The following is a 20,912-nucleotide window of genomic DNA, read 5'->3' on the forward strand; positions in this document are numbered from 1 at the left end:
TGTATATGTCTAAAGATGTTGATCCTTTCTCGTGAGCACACCCTGTTATATTTTATATCACATCATTTTACAAACACGGTTTGTTTAGCCATGATTGTTTGTGGTTCAAATAATACTCAGTTTTAATCAGAAGTGATTGTGTTTCAAATAACACTTTGGGTTGTCTAACCAAAAGTACTCGAGTTATTAACCAAGAATGGGGGATTTTTAAATAATACATGAATTACTTTTAGCTAGTAACTGATGTCTAAATTTTACTTATGTTGTAACTTGCAGCGATATTCTACGTAGTGAAAATTCAATCAATTAATTGAGAATTAGACGTAGTTTGCGTTATTAGACGAATTAATAAAATTCCTAACATAAATATTTCTTTTATTTATTTGGTGTTCATTATATCACATTGAATTAACTAAATGAGACTTTTATGAACTAAGTGTTTGGAAAACTTTTGACAAATCACTTGTCAAGTACATCAACATACAATATCTTGGAAAAATTACACAAAGTATAAATACACAACTTAACTCTCCTTTTATGTGTGTATTCACTACAAGAAAATAATTAAATAACAATCACATTTAGAGTCAAAAAATAATTAGTCATTATATTGGTTAAATTATATATTATTTAGAGACTAAAAAATTATTGGTATATAAATGATTTCTATTATTAATAAAAAAATTATAAAATGGTTTCTAAATTGATATCTAATAAATTAGTTATCAAGGTTTTAACTACTAATATTTTAGATTCTAACTTAGTCTTTAAAAGACTAATAGAAACTAATTTAGAATATAAAGTAGGTAGTAGTTAATGATTATATAACAATTTAGAAACTATTTTATAATTTTTTTATTAAATAATGAAACTACTTTAAATACAAATGATTTTTTAGTTTATAAAATGATCTCTAATTTAGTTAATATAGTAACAAACTATTTTGGTCTCTAAAATTAGTTTTTATTTAATAATTTTATTCCATTGATTTGAATTATTTTCACAGACCATTTTTAATGTAATCAAACCTATATAGGGAGTTAATATTTTTTAACATATGTTCTTTATATGCATGACTACGGATTCTACCTTAAAAGTTTATTTCGCGTTATATATGTAAACAAAATTTTATATTAATAGAATAGTATTTAGTATTTTATGAAGATTAGGATTTATGTAGATTTAAATTTAAATAATATGTACTTTTTAAAAATAATATATTGAAATGTGAATAATTTAATTATTGTTATTCTACTTTTAAAAAATTAAGATAAATATGTTCATAAAATAATTATTATAAAAATAATAATTTTGTCATAACGGCCATCCACGACTCAATAATTATGCAATAAAATTACATTGTCTTTTCATTCTACTTAAATTAATGTACTATGTGAGTGTTTTACTCAAGAATTAATATAAATATCAATCATTTTGAATTATATAATAATCTGTAATTAAATAAAACACCGTGAAAATATTCTCATGATATATATATATATATATATATATATATATTAATTAATTAAATTTAAACATGAATATAAACTAGAACCAGATTACTCCAATAATTTAACTTACTGTATATATACAATCACAGGGTAATTTAATTAACTATAATTGGTAGATGAAACCTTCCATTTTGGAATAAGGTATATTGCAACTTACGGATAATGTTTTGCTATTGCTTCGCACCTACGCTGTGTTATCCAAAAAGAGAAAAGTTAAGGAGATATCACTGGGAATAGTCAAGAATCTGGAATATTGATAAGCATACATGAAAACGGTTTTCTATTACTTGACATGCAAGTTTTGTTCATCTTCAAACAAATTTCCAAATATCTTATGCTTGCATTCATCTCCTCAAATACCTCTAACACATTCTTCTCTTCCCAAACCCCAACTCAAATTCTTTTGGCAAATTATCCATTTTTGTTCTTCAATGGATCAACGTGAAGAAGGCAAACAACCATCCCAGAAAGCACCATCACACAACCCAGTTGATAGTTCTGACAATATTGCTCTAGAAAATGGTTTGCAGGAGCAAAGTGGCACATTCACAACGTTTGCATCGTTAGAAAGTGGAAGTGAGAGTGAGTCCTCTTATAATGACCATGATGAGGATTCTGACTTTTTCCTGAGTCAAGAGTTTGAATCTGAACTTCAGTTTCTTGAGAGTGAAGGAAGCAATGAGGACGATGATGATGATGATGATGATGAGGAGGAGGAAATGGAAGATGAGATCGATGTGGATGAGTTGACCTATGAGGAGTTGATTGAGTTGGGAGACTTTATAGGGCAAGAGAAGAGAGGGTTATCAGCAAATGAAATTTGTTCATGTCTGCATTCTCACACTTACCATTCTGCTGAGAGCAAAAGTGGAATAAATCTTTGTGTGATTTGCCAGGTTGAATATGAAGAAGGTGAAGCATTGGTATCACTTCAGTGTGAGCACCCTTATCATACAGATTGCATAAGCAAGTGGCTTCAAATGAAGAAGGTTTGCCCTATATGTAACACTGAAATTTCTGCTCCCAAGATGGTTAGTTAAGAATACTTGGATTTTAGTTTGTTCAATCCAAATTTGAATGCAAATAGCTCAGGAAATAAAAGCTGCACAGAAACTTTGTAGCATTGTAAATAACAGAAGTTTGATGTTTCATACATACAACTGATTTAAAATCAAATTATATCAAATGCTTGTTCCATTCCGTCAATTTCCTATTGCATGTCTGGTTTAATTTGTCTAGATTTTTGTAGAATTTTTTTATATGAAGTCAAAATAAAATAAAAAAGAAAGAGTACAAATCGTGAGTAAACTACATCCTCTTCATGAAACCAAATAAAAAAAATAATCTTCTAACAGAAATGACGAGCCATGCAATGTCCATTCCTGAAGCATGGTTGAGTCCTGGCAACGTAATTAGAAAGCTTAAATGAGGTTTAATCTCATGATTAAGTTCCTGCACATGATCACAATTCTTATTACCTACTCTAAAGGTATACGATGTGAGTTATAGGGTGAATGATGAACTGTTTTAGTCGTGTCAATTTTAAAAATAAAACTAAGTATTCCCTCATGTGGTATCGGACGAACCTAGTTGGAATCCTCAAAAGAGACATTTTGTATATTATATTTTCATTATTCATATTACTCTTAATAAATTAAAATTGAGGGGAACAAATTAAAATTGTAAAGAAAAATGAATTGGGATGTAAAGCAAAGTTAAGAATAGACCGTCTATAGACAATAATCTAGTAGACCGTTTATCAACATGTGAAATGTAAAGAATTGAAAAAGAAATACATAAAAATAAATGAAAATGAAGCTAAGTACAATTATTAGACCGTCTAACAAATAATTTCTTACTAGATCGTCTAATGGTTCTATTCACATAAATGAAAAGGAAAAGTGTAGAAACATAAATGAACAAGAATTGAAATGTATTACAAACAAAAAAAGCAAAATTCAATATTGGAATGAAAAACAGGGACTTAAAACCATGCTTCAGTAATCTTCAACTTCAAACGAAAGAGACCCAAATCTGGATTCTTTGCTACTGAAGAAAACATAACCAATTGATTTGTATGTTCTTAAAAAACTACTTTCGATCAAAAATAGAATTCCAAATTGAAGAATAAAACACTAAACAAAGCATAATCATACATGATTTTTAATTCACTGTTACCCAATTCTAGAACTAAATTCATTTCAAAAGATAAAATGCATAATGTAAATCAATACAAAATGTAAAGAGGAGAGGAACCACGAGAAGAAGAATAATTCGAAGAACTAAATAAAACTGAAAACATCAAAAACTAAAATAAACTAAAACTAGAGAAAACAAAAAACTAAACTAATTAAGCTACTGCCACGAAGTGTCTAATGTACTCATTATCTAAGTGTCTCTCGCTATATGAATTGATGTCTTTACTTCTATAACTAATATCTATTTATAGAGATTCAAAACTTAACAAATGGATGAGCATTGGTTCTAACAAAAATCAAGCCCACAAAACTGTTCTAAAACTAACTAAACTAACTTCAACTTCTTCTTTAAGTTTTCATTGACCTTTTAGTGCTTTGTTGACCAATGACTTTTGACCATTTAGTGCAAGTTCTACAAATTTTAACTCATTAACTCAATTTTTTGTACTCTTCATAGTCAAATCATTGTCATTGAAGCTTCTCAAGGCAAAGTCTAATTAAAAATTGTTCTTATAAATTATCAAAGCAACTGTTAGACGGTTCAAGTAAAATGTAAGCTGTAAAAGGCAGTTTTTATAAAAACTCTAATACTCTATACAAAATACAAATATAAATAAAGAATTAAGAACAAAAAAAAAGGAAATGCAATTAGTTTAGAAAATTATGAGAAAATTGAGAGTTACAGTGCAGTTGGCTCTAGAAGCGGGGGTTGAATGAAGCCTTAAACTCTGTTTACATTGGATAAAGATAGACTATCTCTTAGACCGTCTAATAAGAATAAATTAGATAATCTAATATAGTTATGTAGGCAGATTGTCTAATTGATTATCTAGTTGGAAGAATATAATAAATAAGAAAGCATGCGCAACAATAAGAGTAACCAGAGATCAACACATAAGAATTTATCATAATTTGTTAGAATATATGACCTTAAACAAGAGGGGGGGGGGGGGGGTGAATTGTTTATAAAATATTTTCGCAAACTTTGAAGGTATAATGAACTCCAATGCAGAATCACAGAGAAAGAAATCAAGGAAACAATGAAACAAAATTGTTTAGGTTGATTTTCAGAAAATCAACCGGTTGTTTTTGCAATTCAATCGGTTGTTTTTATCAGCAGTGATTAAAACAACTTAAAAGCATAATGTAAATGAGTTTAGGGCAAGAGAAAAACACACAAGAAATTTATACTGGTTCACTCTTATCCTAAGAGCTACATCCATTCCCCAGAAACCACTGGGTATCTATTATGCAATCAAAATCCAGATTACAAACAACCACACCAAAGAAGTGACTTTGAACACCTCAAACCACACACTTCCTCTGGCACACAACACCACAGAACACCCTCTGATTCTTCTTACACCACCAATATTCATAAATACAAGTGATAAATAAAGGATTACACCTTATCAATATCAAAAACAAAAGATTACAACAATCCTATTCCATTCCTTTGTGAAAATCCAAAAGCTTGATGCAAATCTTGAAAACTCAAATTTGTTTTCTCAATCTCAAAATGTCTAAACTATTTCAATACCTTTAGGAGCATAAAACAACCTTTATATACTCCAAAGGTTTGTTAAAAACATTTAAAGCAGGAGCCAAAACAATTAGAAATCATTTAAAACTGATTTACCAAACTTAACATAAATCTGTCATGGATTTTCAAAAAACAATTAGTTGAATTCTCGAAACAACCGATTGAATTGGTTTGATAGCAAAGTCAACCAAGTCAAACAACTTCAAACCCTTTTCAAAAAACACTAAGTGTTAAACAACCGATTGAAATGACAAAACAACAGGTTGTTTTTCCACTTCTTTAGAAAAGAATATTTTTCAAAAAAGGTTTTGATTCAAATTAGTTTTAGATTCAAACAAAGAGTGCATTACACATTTAATCTACCCAAAACCCACCCACACAAGCAGCAACAGCCTTCCACTAAACTTCATGGATTTGGAGACATCAAAGCACAAGATCATCCTTGATCTTATTCACTAGTTGTCCATATTATTCACCATCAATCTTATTCACTATGAAAGCACAAGTTGTCCATCTTATTCACCATCAATCTTTCAAATGGTGACATTGATGTTATGCGATTTCCTATGTTCCCAACACTTGGTCCAACACCAAAATCAACAGCAGGTTCATCCTCCAGCACCTTCAACAGCAACAACTTGTTCTTCCTCTTCATGTTCAGCTTGCACACCACTTGAGGAACCACCTTGGTCTCCATCCTTACTTATCCATCTTCCACCAATTTTGGTGAATCCCATCTTACTTAAGTGAACCATTGTTCACTTCGTGTGATGATTTCACCACTTCAGTTTGTTCTTCCTCAACATCCACTTCAAAATAATTCAAAAATTTAGAAATCAAGATAGCATATGGATAATGGAAATCACTTAACCTGATGGATTTCTGCATGTGTTCCTTGATGATGTGGACCCAATTGATTTTGACCTTGTTCATGATACAATATATATAGACAAGGTCCTCCTCGGTAAGCACAAAGTGATTACTCTAGATACAACCGGAATTTTCTAGTCAAATGATAAAAACAAGTAAAAAAAAATATCTATTACTTCCAAGAGATGGAACATCAAATGGTCCACGTACATCTGAATGAACAACACTGGGAAGGTGTTGGGAAGGTGTTTGGCTCTTTGAGGTGCTCTTTGAGGTGCTCTTTGAGATACAACAATCTGAAACATTTTCCTGGGTTGCTTCCTTATCACACAACCATCACAAGTCTTCTTGGATAGCGTATTAATGGCTAGCCAGATGCCCAAACCTATAATGCCATAATCATCTTTCTTATTCAAAGTTAACAACTTAGAAAATGAATTGTAGTAGCATTAAGATCTATCTTGAAGGTTTTGTTCTTGGATAGAGGTGCTTTGACTAATAATTGTTGCTTATGATCATAAACCTCAATATAATTTTGTTTCATATTCATGGTGTAACCTTTTTCAGGTAATTGGTTGAGACTTAATAGGTTATTCTTCATTGAAGGAACATACAAGATATCATGTATATAGGTTGTCTTACCATCTTTTCATGTAATCAACACCTTGCCAATCCCTTCTATACAACGGGTAGCCGAGAAGGTCAACATGGTCGAATGACTCTCTTAATCCATACACAACTAATAAACCCACAATTAATCGTAATTACGTCAGCTTAGTTGTAAAACATGATTAAGGCATGATTGGACCCTTTTTTGGACCCAAGAGCAGACCCATGATAGTCAAGGCCCATCCAAAAGGTATAAATATCATAGGAGACCCAGTGCTAGAGGTAATTTTTCTCTCTCGACTCACATGCACATTGTACTCGGACTAACTTGAACGTCAGAGTACCTTTACAAGTTCCCCCACTCATTTAGCAAAAGGAAGAATCAATCGGAGACCACCGCACCTAGAGGCTATGAAAACCGGAAGCAGAAGACAAAAGAAGTCACTTTAGGAGGAACCCGAACTTGTAAGAATATTTTTGGCGCCCACCATTGGGTTGAGAAGAAACCGTTTAGAGTGTCCACATGGTAACAACAAGGAACATGACAGACAACGACAATAATACGCAAGGAGGGGAAAAGACTAGCCAACTTGACCCAATGATGTTGATAATGCAAATGAGGAGGGAGATGGAGGGCCACCTTCTACTGCAGTGGTGCTATTATAAACAAATCTCATACTGCTATTAACATTGGATTCAAGATCTATCAACCATTCTCTATTTCCAGTCATGTGATTGGAACACCCGGTATCAAGATACAAAGAAGAGCATTCTTAATTAAAATTTGTAGTCACCTTCAGTAGCACATGATTTGAATCAAAAGTTTCATCATCTTGTACTAAGTCTACCTTATCAGTCTTCTTACCTTTCTTTTATTTACTGCTACCGTGGCCAGCACTCATAAGAGTAATGACCAAACTTGTCACAATTGTAGCACTGCACCGCCTTTCTTTCAAAAAATTTCTTGTCTCTGTACTGATTTCTACCTCTGGGAACATAATTGTCTTTTTACTCAGTGCCATTGCCATCATTCACATTATCTTGAGAGTTTGAATCTCTAACTCTACCACAACCACTTCCTCCTCTTGACTTGCCTCTTGATCTTTTAGTTAGTCCTCCACGCTATTTATTTTTATTTTAACTGGTTCTATCTTGAAAGACTTGTTCAATAATCTTTTCGGCATTCTTTCTCTCCATCACACGTTGTTCATGTGCCTCCAAAGAATTTTGTAATTCTTCAACAGTCATGTTTCCAAGATCTTTTGATTCTTCAACCAAAATATAATCAAATTAAAGAGTTAGAGATTGAAGCACCTTTTTCAAAAATCTTGTTGTCTCCTATACTTTCATCACATGCCTGTATCAGATTCAACAAAACTTGGAGCCTGTTGAAATAATATGAAACGGTTTCCTTATCATTAATTGAAAGAAACTCATACTGCCTTCTAAGTGTTTTCAATTTCACATTCTTTATTTTTCCAGAATTTCAATAAACTTGTTTTAAAGTGTCCCACGCCTACTTGGATGTAGAAACCTTTGAAATTTTTTGAAAGATTGTTGTTGAAACACACTGATACAGCAGTACTCTTGCCTTATAGTCCATCCTCTTATTTTGTTTAAAAAGTGTCTTATGCTCTTCTCCAACATTCTTGGAAAGTTCTTAAAACCCAATCTTGACAATCTCATCAACTTCTTGGAAACAAAGAATTGCATCCATCTTAACACACCAATCGTCATAATCTTTCCTATCAAATATGGACAGATTTCCTGGTATACCTGCAACAACCATGAAATACACCATAACAATGTTTCAATCACAGTATTTTCTCTTTTGACTCCTTCATAGATCCACAACCTGAGCTCTAGATATGAATATATTGGGTTAAGGCAATACTGACACACTCACTCAAATCTGTTACACACAGACAGATACTGGTCTAGAGAAAACAAGAGATAATTTTCTCATTATTAGTGAATATATATCATACAAGTATTTATATGTTTTGTATGTAAGTTAATATAGTTACAAATTACAATTACTTTGATTATTACAACAAGCTTCAACAATATAGGTGAAGTTGGGTGTTGCACGTGTTCTGATTTTAATCTTTTCTCTACTATTCTTTTTGTGAAGAAAACGCGGTGAGAGAAGAGAAGAGCTACAAGAATGGTGTAGAGTGAAAGAGTGAGTGTATGTGAAGGAAGGTGCAGTGGGGTGAGTAAAAAAAATGAGTGTTGAGTGTGAGTGTGAGTGTGAGGTGAGGGAGAGGCCTGGGTAGTGTTTGTGCGAGTGTGAGTGAGAAGTAATGGATAGTGTAGGGTGTTGTGCGTGATGAGTGATACGTGTGAGTGTTGAGCAGAAAATTGGAGTTGAAGGATGAGTGAAGGGTGGATGAAAGGGTGAAAGAAGGTGAGACTTACGTGCTGCGAGAGTAAGGAGAAAAAAATGAGAAACTGTGTGCTTTGGATGTGTGTAAGATGGTTCATGTCAGTATGAGAAAAAGGAGTGGAAAGAGTGAACTTTAGGTGCTCTTTTTTTTTTTTTTTTTTTTTGTTTTGTTTCCCTCTTTTTTGCTTTATTATTATTTTTTTTGAGAGAACTTGGACCTGAATGGGCTAGGCCCAAAACATATTTTAAAAACATGTATTTATTACAACAAAAAAATAAAAGAAATTTATTATCAATTTTTTAATATTTGAAATGAAAAATTTGGTCATAATTTTTTTTATATTTTATTATTATTATCATCATTTTTATAAAACAAATTTTATATACCCGAACGAGTTTGGATGATGACAACACAATTACAGGATTTGTTCTTCTACTTATTTACATCGATGATATGGTTATTATTAGCTCTGATTTGTTCATGTCATGTTATCATTATGTTAATGAATTTTTTATGAATTTGACGAAAATATATTAAAGTATTTTTAAATAAAAGTAAGATTAAATTAAAAGTTCTAAAAATAATAAGAACAATTTGAAAGAATTAAAAAAATAAATTTGAAAAAAGTTCAAAATACTATAATGAGAAAATAAGTTATTAAATCTAACTAATATATCTTCATCTAATATCTTTATGTTTTCTTTTTAATATTATGGTGAGCTTTAAGTATACTTAATAATATTTTGCTTTGCATCTACCACTTCATAATATTATAATATTATAGTATTATAGTATATTTACTATGGTGAAAAAGGATAAGTTTAGATTTTGTTTACTATTTTACTTTAATTTTTTGTTTTACGTCATATGTTTATTTATTTAATTGTAATAAATAAGAAATTTTTAATTTTCAAATATTTATATTATCTATTTAAAATTATTTTACATTCAATATATTTTTTTTATTTTTTTTCTAAAAAATCAATTATTGTTTCGACCTCAAATCCGTTATCAATTACCACATTCGAGATATTGTCTTTTTAAAAATTTGTGCTCTTACCATTTTGTTCTGAAAAAGTGTCTCGATGGATGGAGGAGATATATAAAATACCGTTCAGTTCGACTCCTTAGTATATCTGTCAATCTGTACTTGCTAGTAATAATATAATGGGATAAGCTTTCGCTACTGATAGCTTACACGTATACCCCTTACGTGTATGCTTCAATTTCTCATTTACGGATTTGATTGTGAAATTGGGCCACAAGTTTTGTTTATTTAATTTTAAATTTCATTAGAACTATTTATTTAATTATATAAATATACTATAACATTATTCGTTAAATTAAAAGATATGCATTACTATTTTAAAAATGTATTTATACCATAATATATGACATTAAATAAAAACTATAATGTTCTAAAATACAATTTAACTCAATGTCAAAATATATAAAATTTATTTCATCACTCCAAACCAACAAATTAATTACCAATTATATCTGAGGCCAATTACAAAACCTACAAGACTAATATTAAGTTCATGCACTCAAAACTAGGCATTTTACATAGAATTATATATTTATAATTTTTTTCATATATTGATGAGGTTTATGATATTGACGAGTTTCTAAAGATAAATCTTCGTCTTCTAAGAGATTAAAAAAGTATTGTAAAAATTAATATTCCTCTTTTTAATTTTTTATTGAAATAATTTAAATATAGATTTTTTTTCAACAAATTTTTAGATATAAAATTATAAATTATAATATTAACAATATTTTGATAATTAATCTTAATAATATTATTTAAACATACTTAAAATTAAAATAATATTATTTTAAAAATTTAAAATACGATGATTAATCTTAATAATAATATTTAAACTTATTTAAAATTAAAATAATATTATCTCAACCAATTTAAGTGGATTTATTGATTGAAAAGTATGTAAAGATATCTACCAAAAAACAATGTAGCATTCGGTTGGCGTTTTTCATTTAATAATACGGTATAGAAACATTTATTTTAATGTTTTAAATGCATAAATGATATTTTTGAATAAATAAGTCAGGTCTCCTTATTTTTTTTATTAAATAAGTGACATAAAGGTTAATATGTATAAAAATATAATATTGTTTTTATAAAAGATAATATTTATTTAGTCATTCAGTTATAAAAAAAAATATGATTAATATGACAAATATAATGATTATGATCATTATTCTAACATATTTTTACCAGTTTCAAAAGATTTAATGAATATAAAAACTCTAGTTATATTTTAAGGATATAAGTTATAAATTAATTAATTATTTTAAATTTGTTATCTTTTCAAATTCTGTTTAAAGTCTACTTCTTTTTAGTTCTCTAAATATTTTGAAATTATTTTATCTCTTTTCTTATCTTGGATTATTGCGTGAAGGGAAACAAATTATTAGGTAAGGAGAATTAATCTTTATTATTGAATACTTTTGGAATTTATTTCCTGTTATCATGGATTTACTAAATGACGTCGTTGAATAAGGATGATTGGGTTATAGAATATTGAATAATTAAAGTAATTGCCTTAAATCATTTTGTGTTGTTTTGACTTTTTTTAGTAGTGAATAAGTATATTTGGAATCAACTAGCAATTCAATGCATTTGTGTATAAATTAGCTTGGATTTGACGCTTAAAACTAGTTAGAATTAATAAAATTAGTCTAAAAAAAGTATATTAGGACCTGAACAATCTAATACAACCAAGAGACACTAAACTATCCATTAATTGAAGTTTGGTAATAATAATAAATATCATTAATTATTGAATTAATTATATTCTTATATTGACTTGTGGTGTATCACATCTCTATTGTGTTTGACCAAATACACAACTTCTATTCATACAAGGTTGCCCTTAAAATAAAATATCAAACACTCTAAGAGTTTAATTGCTAATTATTAAATAAATTCATAAGCAATAGTGATTGATAATATCTACACATATAATCAATCTTATTTGGTAAGAGACACAACTAGAATTGAGCTAAACATTTCCATAGTGTCCCACATCCTTAAACTTTCTATATAAAAAGTAATAATTTCAACAATAATTATAAACTCTAAACACTCTATATAGAAAAAAATTTGATATAGAATCATTTCAAAAAGTACTTGCAACAAATAATATTAAAAAAATAATATTATATATATATATATATATATATATATATATATATTATTTTTGTCTTTATACAACTCAATGGAAACATTATCTTTTACAAGGACACACAACATATCAAGCAAATAAATTAAAATAATTATGCAAAACTTATCTTAAAGATTACATAGTAAAATTATGAAGAATAATGTTAAAACAAGATTACTTAATAAATGATATGCGAAAAATAGAAAATAAACTATGTAGCACAAACACTAACATGGACACTGATACGATAGACATGGATACAAAAATATGTATAATCTCTAAAATGTAGGAAACATGAACACAAATCTATATTATATAATTATGAATTATATAAATTGACAATAAAGATTTATGTGCACAAATATGTTTCAGATCTTTTTTAGAACAAAAAAATGTTTTTCATGTCTGGTTCAAAAGGATTTGTTCCTTAATTTTATAATCATAATAAAAATTTATCTTATTGCACTGTAGATGGTTTACTTATAGCATTCGAATCTAGCACGTATCAGTGTTAGCTGATTTTTAGAATGGTTATTCCGATTTTTTGAGACATTACCCGAATTTGATGGGATGTAACCCTGATTCTTAGGTAGTCTCCACAACTGCCTTAACTACCATTTATTATAACTGTGTTTTAAATATACTTTCGACCGGTCGATGACGTCGTTCGACACCCGACCATTTTCAATAAAATAAATTTTTGAATTTTAAAATTATACCAAATTTTCATTTTAGTTTTTCTTAGAAAAAATTTCTTTTTCAATCTCCATATTTAATAAAAATAATAATTTTATGAGAACTAAAAAATTGTAAACATAAAAAAACCATACTGATACCAAGCTTTTACTTTGCCGAGTTCCAATGAACGAGTTAGTATTTGGTTTGGTTAATAGTTTAATATGAAAAATCTGCCTCATACATAAAATAAATAGAAATATTGCATCCTCATTTTCTTTTAAACAATGTGAATTCTCATTTTCATAAAAACAAACAGATTTTGAAACTTGATGTAGTGAGATGTGTAACTTACGAATTCAACGTTCACGAACATAAACTTTCATGGCACACAAAGTTAATAAGCCCCTTTTGCAGTTCATATTGAGGAAAAAGGGTGTTGGCAAACTTTTGTGTTTTCATGGGAAATGAATGTTCTTACAACTTTATTAGTGGGGGAGAACACCTTTAACTAAACTGAGTTAATGGCTTGATTGAAAGCAAAGGTATTATTGGAGTTGGAGGCAGAAAAACAGTATATTAATGAAGTTTAACTGAAGCAGTAATAACTCCACTCAACATGCCATAATAGCCAGCGATGATAGTGGCTTGGTTTGACCTTTGAAAGTAACGTTTCTTTCATTTTTCACATTTTCTTTTTCAATCTTCTAAACCCCATAATGTGTCCAAATGAAGTGAATTTGATTGTTGGAGTTGGGGTATGATGTGAAGCACGAAAAGTGAATCACGCGAAAGGGGATTCGGCAAGACATGAATAGTAGTTATCTTTGTCCACAAAACAATCCACTTCACAAAACAACAAATAACTTTTCAAGGGATTGTGAATAAAAATAGGATGCTGCCACTCACAGATTTCACCCATCTCTATCTTTTTTCTAGTTTAGCATTCTCCAGAAATCACTTTTTTTCATTTGATCACCACGCAATAACTAATCCACACTTCAACAAAGCAAGTACATGCACGAGGGTGTGTTTTTAGGAAAATTTATCTGTGCCTGCCAGTAAATCAGTTAAATTTCTATCAAAGACACAAATTTTGAGTAAAGAACTAGTTAAAAAATAGAGGGATTAATCTAGATTCAAAGATTTTACCTTATGTCCGCAAGATAATGAAATTGTTAGTCATCTTTTCATCATCACATGTAAGGTACCATTGGTTATTTAGAATTTATGCAACAACTGGATTTCATTTAACCATTTTCTTCAATTAATGTTTTTACTTAAATTACAAATAGAGCTGTGTGGAAAGGATTATGGATTGTTATTATATGAAGGATTATGGATTATGGAAATTAGGAGCTAATGAGCAGAAATAGAATCATGATCAATCACAACTCTTTTTTAGAGGGTCATACATTATTATAATATATATGTTAACCTTTGTTTTTTTTATGTTAACTTGTCTTTTTATGATAAAATTGATATGTCCCTAAAATACTCCTTATTTATTCATGTTAATTAAAAAAACAAAATAAATATATAAATATTTCACGTATAGAAAGTATATATGGATCCTCTAAATTAAACACTTTAACTTAAAAGGAAAGAATAACAAAATATAGATATAGATATAATATGATGAAAATTCTCTAAATTACACATTTGCTTAAACAAAGAATAACAATATTTACTAATATGGAGTGATAGTATGATTGTTTGTTAACCGCATGCAATTATATTTTCAATTTTAGGTTTATGTATGAAAAAAATCTATAGAAAGATGCATTATAACTAAATTGATTTTGTATTATTCAAGGGATTTGTATTTTTCAAGGATTAGCCTTTGATTTTCAGCTGAAAAATACTATGGGTTTGAAAGAAAATAAAATAAAAATTGTATGTTTTAAAAAATAATAAAAGTAATATTTAAGAATAAAAGTTCTTTATGGAAGATTTTATATCTAAAATTTTTTGGAATCATCAAAGTACTAAATGGAGATTTTATATATTTGTAATTTTTTTTTTATAAGCAATGAATAAATAAAATTAAGGGGATACTTCAGGGGTATCCTAACCCATATACAGTAAACCAGAAGTGGACTTCCTATATCATTCACAAAAGAGACTCTCCTTTATGGTTGGGGCAGAGCAACCTTAAAGTGAGAAAACCATACCAAAAAATACAGCCAGCAGGTTACCTCAAGCAACATTCAGCTTTACCGAAATGCCCAGAACCGAGGCCCTCTACATTCACCTTGCCACGCGACGAGTTACCCATGCACATTGCCTTCGGCGACCACCGACTACACCCATATAGAGAACGTCGCTTCCTCGACCGGCGATCATGTTGACCTTTGCATAACTTCAACGACCACCGACTACGCACGCATGGAGATCGTCGTTCGTCGACCGGCTATCATGTTGACCTTTGCATCACTTCGACGTCCACCGACTACGCACGCATGGAGGTCGCCGTTTCATCGACCGGCGATTCTGTTGACCTTGTATAACTTTGGCGACCACCGACTACATACATATGGAGAACGCCGTTTCAAATAACTTCGGCGACCACCGACTACACACATATGGAGAACGCCGTTTCAAATAACTTCGGCGACCACCGACTACACACATATGGAGAACGCCGCTTCATCGATCGGCGATCATGTTGACATATCGCCATTTCAATTACCGGCGATCATGTTGAGCTTTGCACAACTTCGACGACCACCGACTACGCACGCATGGAGGTCGCCGATTCATCGACCGACGATCATGTTGACCTTGTATAACTTCGGCGACCACCGACTACACACAAATGGAGAATGCCGCTTCATCGATCGGCGATCATGTTGACCTATGGAGAACACCACTTCACCGACCGGCGATTATGTTGACCTTTGCATACCTTCGACGACCACCGACTGTAGTCCCATCCACTCCAGATTTGCCACTTCCACCAAGGACCTACTGTACCCATGCCACTTCCTTGCTCCAACTAGTATGGCTATTACCCAGTCCTTATCCTCCTTCTTTCCAGCAACACCACCATTAGCCAGTCTAGCCTGCTATATGCCTCCCCTTGTTATTTAATACTGCAAATGTAGGTCAGCGGGTTCTTAACCCATTCTGCATAGGAGTAACAAAATTTATTTTCCTTGTGTTTCAACCATAACCACGATTTAAGTTGGGCATTGTGGAAAACTTCTTCTGCATCTACAACTCTTTGGTTAAAGATAATTGAGTTTCTATTCCCATAGACATCGGACTACAGTTGCCCACACACCTTTCCAGACCAGGTTTTGTTTATAAGAGTGTTAGGGGAGGGGAAAACCTTCAAAATTGGTCCTAAGATTATTGTGTTGGACAGACCTTATACCAACCCATCTAAAGCATAAGTCCCACACCCGTACTGCATACTTACATTCTACAAAGAGGTGCTGACACGATTCCTCCTTAATATGGCAAAGGGCACATTCTGTGGTGTTCACCATCACCCCTCTCTTGCTCAAACACTCCCTTGTTGGTAGTCTACCCAAAAGCACTCTCCACGCAGTGATGAGCACATTAGGAAACGCTTTTGTCTTCCAAAGATAGCCAAAAGGCGATATTTGTGTACCTCCTTCGGGCTCTTCAAGGCATTATATGCAGACTTCACTGTAAAGCTCCCTGATTCGTCCCTCCTCCATACTTGCTTATCCTGTTCATCCTTTTCCATAGTGACCCTGGAAATAAGCATACAAAACTCAGTTTCGAGGGGGACCTCCCACTCAAATCTGTTGCGTCTCCACCTTAACTTCCACTGCCACACTGACTCCTCCCACATCCCAACCTCTCCCACCGTCTGGCCCTGATGTAGTGACAAAGAGAATAGTCTAGGAAACAGAGCCTTAAGGCTGGCATTCCCAGTCCAAAAATCCTCCCAAAATCTTGCTTTATCTCCTTTCCCTACTTTCCAGCTAACCTCTTTTTTAAACCATCCCTCTCCCCTTCCCTGCCGGCATACCTTTACTAGATCTCTCCACCACCAAGATTGATGGTTCAGTGGGGTGTGGTTTCCATCTTGTTTCGTACCATACTTTGACTCCAAACACTCTTTCCATTTCCCTTTCTCGTTCGATATACATCTCCACTTCCACTTAGCTAAAAGAGCTATATTGAACTTCCGAATGTCACGAATGCCTAAACCTCCTTCCTCCCGCGGTTTACAAATGTTTTTCCAGCTTATCCATGATATCGGCTTATTATCCTTTCCCCAACCCCACAAGAACCTCCTTTGAATGTTGATGATGCTTTTGCATATCGACTCCGGAGCTTTAAACAGAGAGGTAATAGAGCGGTACCGCAGTGATGACAGATTTCACCAAACATACTCTGCCTGCCATAGATAGGAATCTCCCTTTCCATACGCTAAGTCTAGACTTCAGTTTATTCATGACAGGCTCCCAAAACTTTTTCTTCCTTGGATTACCCCCCACCTCAGTACCCAAGTAGTTAAACGGTGTTTTCATCGTAGAGCAGTTTAGAGTCTTGGTGTAGCATTCAATGTCTTTATCAAGGACATTAAGACCTGTGAGCTTTGATTTGTGGAAGTTGATTTTAGCCCTGATGCTAGCTCAAAACCCCTTAGGATAGCCTTCAGAGTCACCACATTGATGAAGGAGTCCTCACAAAAGAATAAGGTGTCATCTGCAAACTGTAGGAGGCTCATAAGGGTCCCCTTTCTTCCTATCTTCAGGCCAGTTAAAAGGTTGGCCTTTACAGCTTCCCTTACTAGCCCCGTAAGACCTTCTGCTACCACCAGAAAGAGAAAAGGTGCTAATGGATCACCCTGACGCAACCCTCTAGATGGTATAAACTCTTCCGTTGGGCTTCCATTTACCAGAACTGATACCGATGCGCTCTCCATACACCCCCTAATCCACAAGATCCACCTATTGTGAAAGCCCATCCTTTGTAGCATATCATAGAGGAAGTCCCATCTAACTGAGTCATATGCTTTCTCAAAGTCCACTTTTAAGCAGAGACCACTCCTCCCACCTCTCCTCAAGTCCTCTACCACCTCATTAGCCATAAGAATGCTATCTAGGATTCCTCTTCCCTTGAGAAATGCCGATTGGCTTTCATCAATAACATGAGGGAGAGCGTTCTTAATCCTTTCCGCCAACACCTTTGCGATGTTCTTATACAAAGCGCCCACCAGGGATATTGGTCTGTACTACTCAAGCTTAGCAGGATCCCTGACTTTGGGTACTAGAGCAACAAAGGAAGCGTTACAGCCCTTCGGAATACATCCAGTTTCGTGGAACACAATCATGGCTGCCACAACTTCATCTTTCATAACTTCCCAGTTTTTCTTAAGGAAGTTAAAATTGAACCCATCCGGCCCTGGACTCTTTGTGCCTTCACACTGCCACACAGCATCTCTTATTTCCTTTTCCGTGAAAACAGCTATCAAACTGAGACTGACCTCTAACTAGAGAGACTTAAACTCAACCCCATCAAGCCTTACTCCGAGGTCTTTCGTTGCCTTGAACCTAGCCTCAAACAACTTCTTAGCTTCTAGACGCACCATACAAGGTTCCTCACACCATTGTCCCCCTACCTCCACTCCTTTAACTTCATTTCTAAGTCTTCTCCATCTCAGAGTGGAATGGTAGAATCTGGTACAAGAATCACCATACTTGAGCCAGCTTACTTTGGCTTTTTGGCACGCTAAAGAGTCTAACTTCTTATCAAGTTCCCTTAGGCGAGTTACCAACACACTCCTTTTCAACCTATCAGCCTCTGTAAGGATTCCAGAACAGTCTTGACAGTCAAGAACCTCAATTTCCTGTAGGGTTCTCTTCTTACTTGTATTGATATCACCGAACACATCCTTATTCCATGCCTTTAGATCACCCTTTAGACACTTCAGTTTTTCTTTAAACTTTACAAAGGCACTCCCCTGAACTGGGTAGGAATTCCACTTCTCTTTCACCATTTCACAAAAGCCCCTCTCCATAAACCATGCGTCAATGGTACGAAAAGGCTTCGGACCCCAGTCTTTATCCAACGACTTCACCACTATTGCACAGTGGTCTGACACTTCTCTATTTTGAACATACTGTTTGCACATGGGCCATTTATCCATCCACTCCCCAGAGACAAGAATTTTGTCTAATCTACTCTTTGCCGAGCCATTCGCGTTGAACCAAGTAAATTTTTTCCCCACTAAGGGGATATCAAACAGAAGATTGTCATCAATAAAGGTATTGAACCCCTTGATCTCTCTTGAATGGTCGTTTGGGAGAATTCTCGTGCCCGCACTTCCTTTCCGTTCGCTATGACTTATGGCATTAAAATCACCATATAAGCACCACACCTTGATTTGTGATGTAACTTTGATGTTAGATAACTCCGCCCAGAGAGACTGCTTTTCAGCCAGGTTGCAACTGGAGTAGATATTCACCACTGCACAATCCAGATTAGATTTGATGTAGCAGCCAAAAACAACTATATACCCCTTTCCCATCAAATGGCTAGAGTACCTAATCACTTCTTTAGACCACATCGACAGAAGGCTTCCTCTTCCGTTATCTCCTCCATAATGTAACCATCCAATGTTGTTATCCCCCCATAGAGAGTAACATTTAGTATCTGATAACTCCTTTGCTTTCGTTTCTTGAATACATACAAAATCCGCTCCCTCCCTATCTATAAGATGTCTCAAGTACCTAGCTTTGGTACTGCCCCCCATTCCTCTAATATTTAAGTTCACTATAATCATGGGATACCTTTCACAAAACCCTCCTTACACTGGTTCACAACCTCCAAATCTCTTTCTTCCAGACTACCATATTCTTTGATGACCTCATCTTCATCTTTTCTGCAGAACAAACCGCACTTTTTTCCGACTTCCCATAGATTGGGTGGTTCTTCTATTTCACACGTATGATTCAGCCGAGAATTACAATTATTTATATCCTTATTAGAGATTGATGCTAAGGATATTTCATACCTATTGCTAGCCGGAGTGGCCACCTGTGCATACCTACCACTCAGCCTTGCCGATCGCCTTGGGTGGGAATAAGGTTCTCCCAAATCAGCAAGGCCTTTCTTCTTCCTCCTACGTGGTGGAGAATTGGATTTACTTCTCTCCTTCACCCCCTCCTCTCCTACTGAGATAACAAAGATTGACGCACCTTAGGGTCTCAGTCCGACTTCTCCACTGTCTTCGTCACCTGCAGTCTTGTGCTCCACCCTGGTGATCTCTTCTGGCCCTAACGACACCCCACGTTGCAATACCCAATCCCCTGAAATTCTATCATCAACGGTTGGTATATATGATGGTACTCGCTGACCTCCTACGGAGCTTTCTCTCCGCGTGCAGGTGAGACCTTGATCGTTGCACTAACCGGGCTCCTCTCCATCGGGCCTACCCACAGACCCCTCCGCTTCTTCTCCTTGTTGGACTGCAGCACCGGGCCCTCCCTCTGCTATTTGAGCCTCCATCTTCCCATTACGGCCCAAAGCCCCATATTTTTTGTTGGAGTTATTTTTATGCTCCACTTCCATGACCAATAATGACAAATCAGCTTGTACAAGTGGCCCCTCTAAACCTACTCCGCAGCCTAATTCTGAACCACCCACCAAGTCAACTCCTACACTTCCCTTATGCCCCATACTTTCCTTATACGTAGTAGTTACTTTTTCTTCTGACCTCTGCCCTACTTTGCTTTTTGTCAGAGAGCCCCCAAAAGGTGATTTTGTCTTATACGAGTACTGTTCATCTTCCACTATTTTCTCTTTCCCTTTCTCCTCCACATTTGCACGGCGGTCGTCCTCCTCCCATAGTTTGGGCACCTCCTCTTCATTGTTCACAGATAAATCTGTCTCTTCTATATATGTTTCTGACAAAGAAACGCTATCCGCCGACTCAGATGAAG

The 20,912-nt window shown here is 33.7% G+C and overlaps 3 protein-coding genes across 3 annotated transcripts; 1 reads left to right on the top strand and 2 right to left on the bottom strand.

Annotated features, from left to right (window-relative positions):
* Window positions 1-1,852: 1,852 nt before the first annotated feature.
* On the top strand, window positions 1,853-2,709 carry LOC137815437 (uncharacterized). Its single transcript, XM_068618566.2, has one exon. It carries the CDS (start codon window positions 1,943-1,945, stop codon window positions 2,549-2,551), a length of 609 nt encoding a protein of 202 aa, XP_068474667.1. The 5' UTR covers window positions 1,853-1,942; the 3' UTR covers window positions 2,552-2,709.
* Window positions 2,710-17,506: 14,797 nt separating this feature from the next.
* LOC137815492 (secreted RxLR effector protein 78-like) lies at window positions 17,507-18,058 on the bottom strand. The gene has a single exon (XM_068618608.1). The coding sequence runs from the start codon at window positions 18,056-18,058 to the stop codon at window positions 17,507-17,509; it is 552 nt and encodes a 183-aa protein (XP_068474709.1).
* Window positions 18,059-18,202: 144 nt separating this feature from the next.
* Window positions 18,203-19,723, bottom strand: LOC137815493 (uncharacterized). The gene is made up of 2 exons (XM_068618609.1): window positions 18,482-19,723; window positions 18,203-18,394 (listed from the first exon to the last, which is right to left on the bottom strand). Exons 1-2 carry the CDS (start codon window positions 19,721-19,723, stop codon window positions 18,203-18,205), a joined length of 1,434 nt encoding a protein of 477 aa, XP_068474710.1.
* Window positions 19,724-20,912: the final 1,189 nt, after the last annotated feature.

This window comes from Phaseolus vulgaris, chromosome 1 (assembly GCF_051622355.1).
Source record: "Phaseolus vulgaris cultivar YP4 chromosome 1, ASM5162235v1, whole genome shotgun sequence".
NCBI lineage: Eukaryota > Viridiplantae > Streptophyta > Magnoliopsida > Fabales > Fabaceae > Phaseolus > Phaseolus vulgaris.

Bases quoted from the DNA above. Each gene is read 5' to 3' on its own strand.
- LOC137815492 (XM_068618608.1), bottom strand. From the start codon at position 18,058: ATGGCTAATGAGGTGGTAGAGGACTTGAGGAGAGGTGGGAGGAGTGGT.
- LOC137815437 (XM_068618566.2), top strand. From the start codon at position 1,943: ATGGATCAACGTGAAGAAGGCAAACAACCATCCCAGAAAGCACCATCA.
- LOC137815493 (XM_068618609.1), bottom strand. From the start codon at position 19,723: ATGGGGGGCAGTACCAAAGCTAGGTACTTGAGACATCTTATAGATAGG. The intron at 18,395-18,481 runs GTTGAGTTTAAG...GCTGTGTGGCAG, and splicing joins TCGGAGTAAGGCTTGATGGG to TGTGAAGGCACAAAGAGTCC.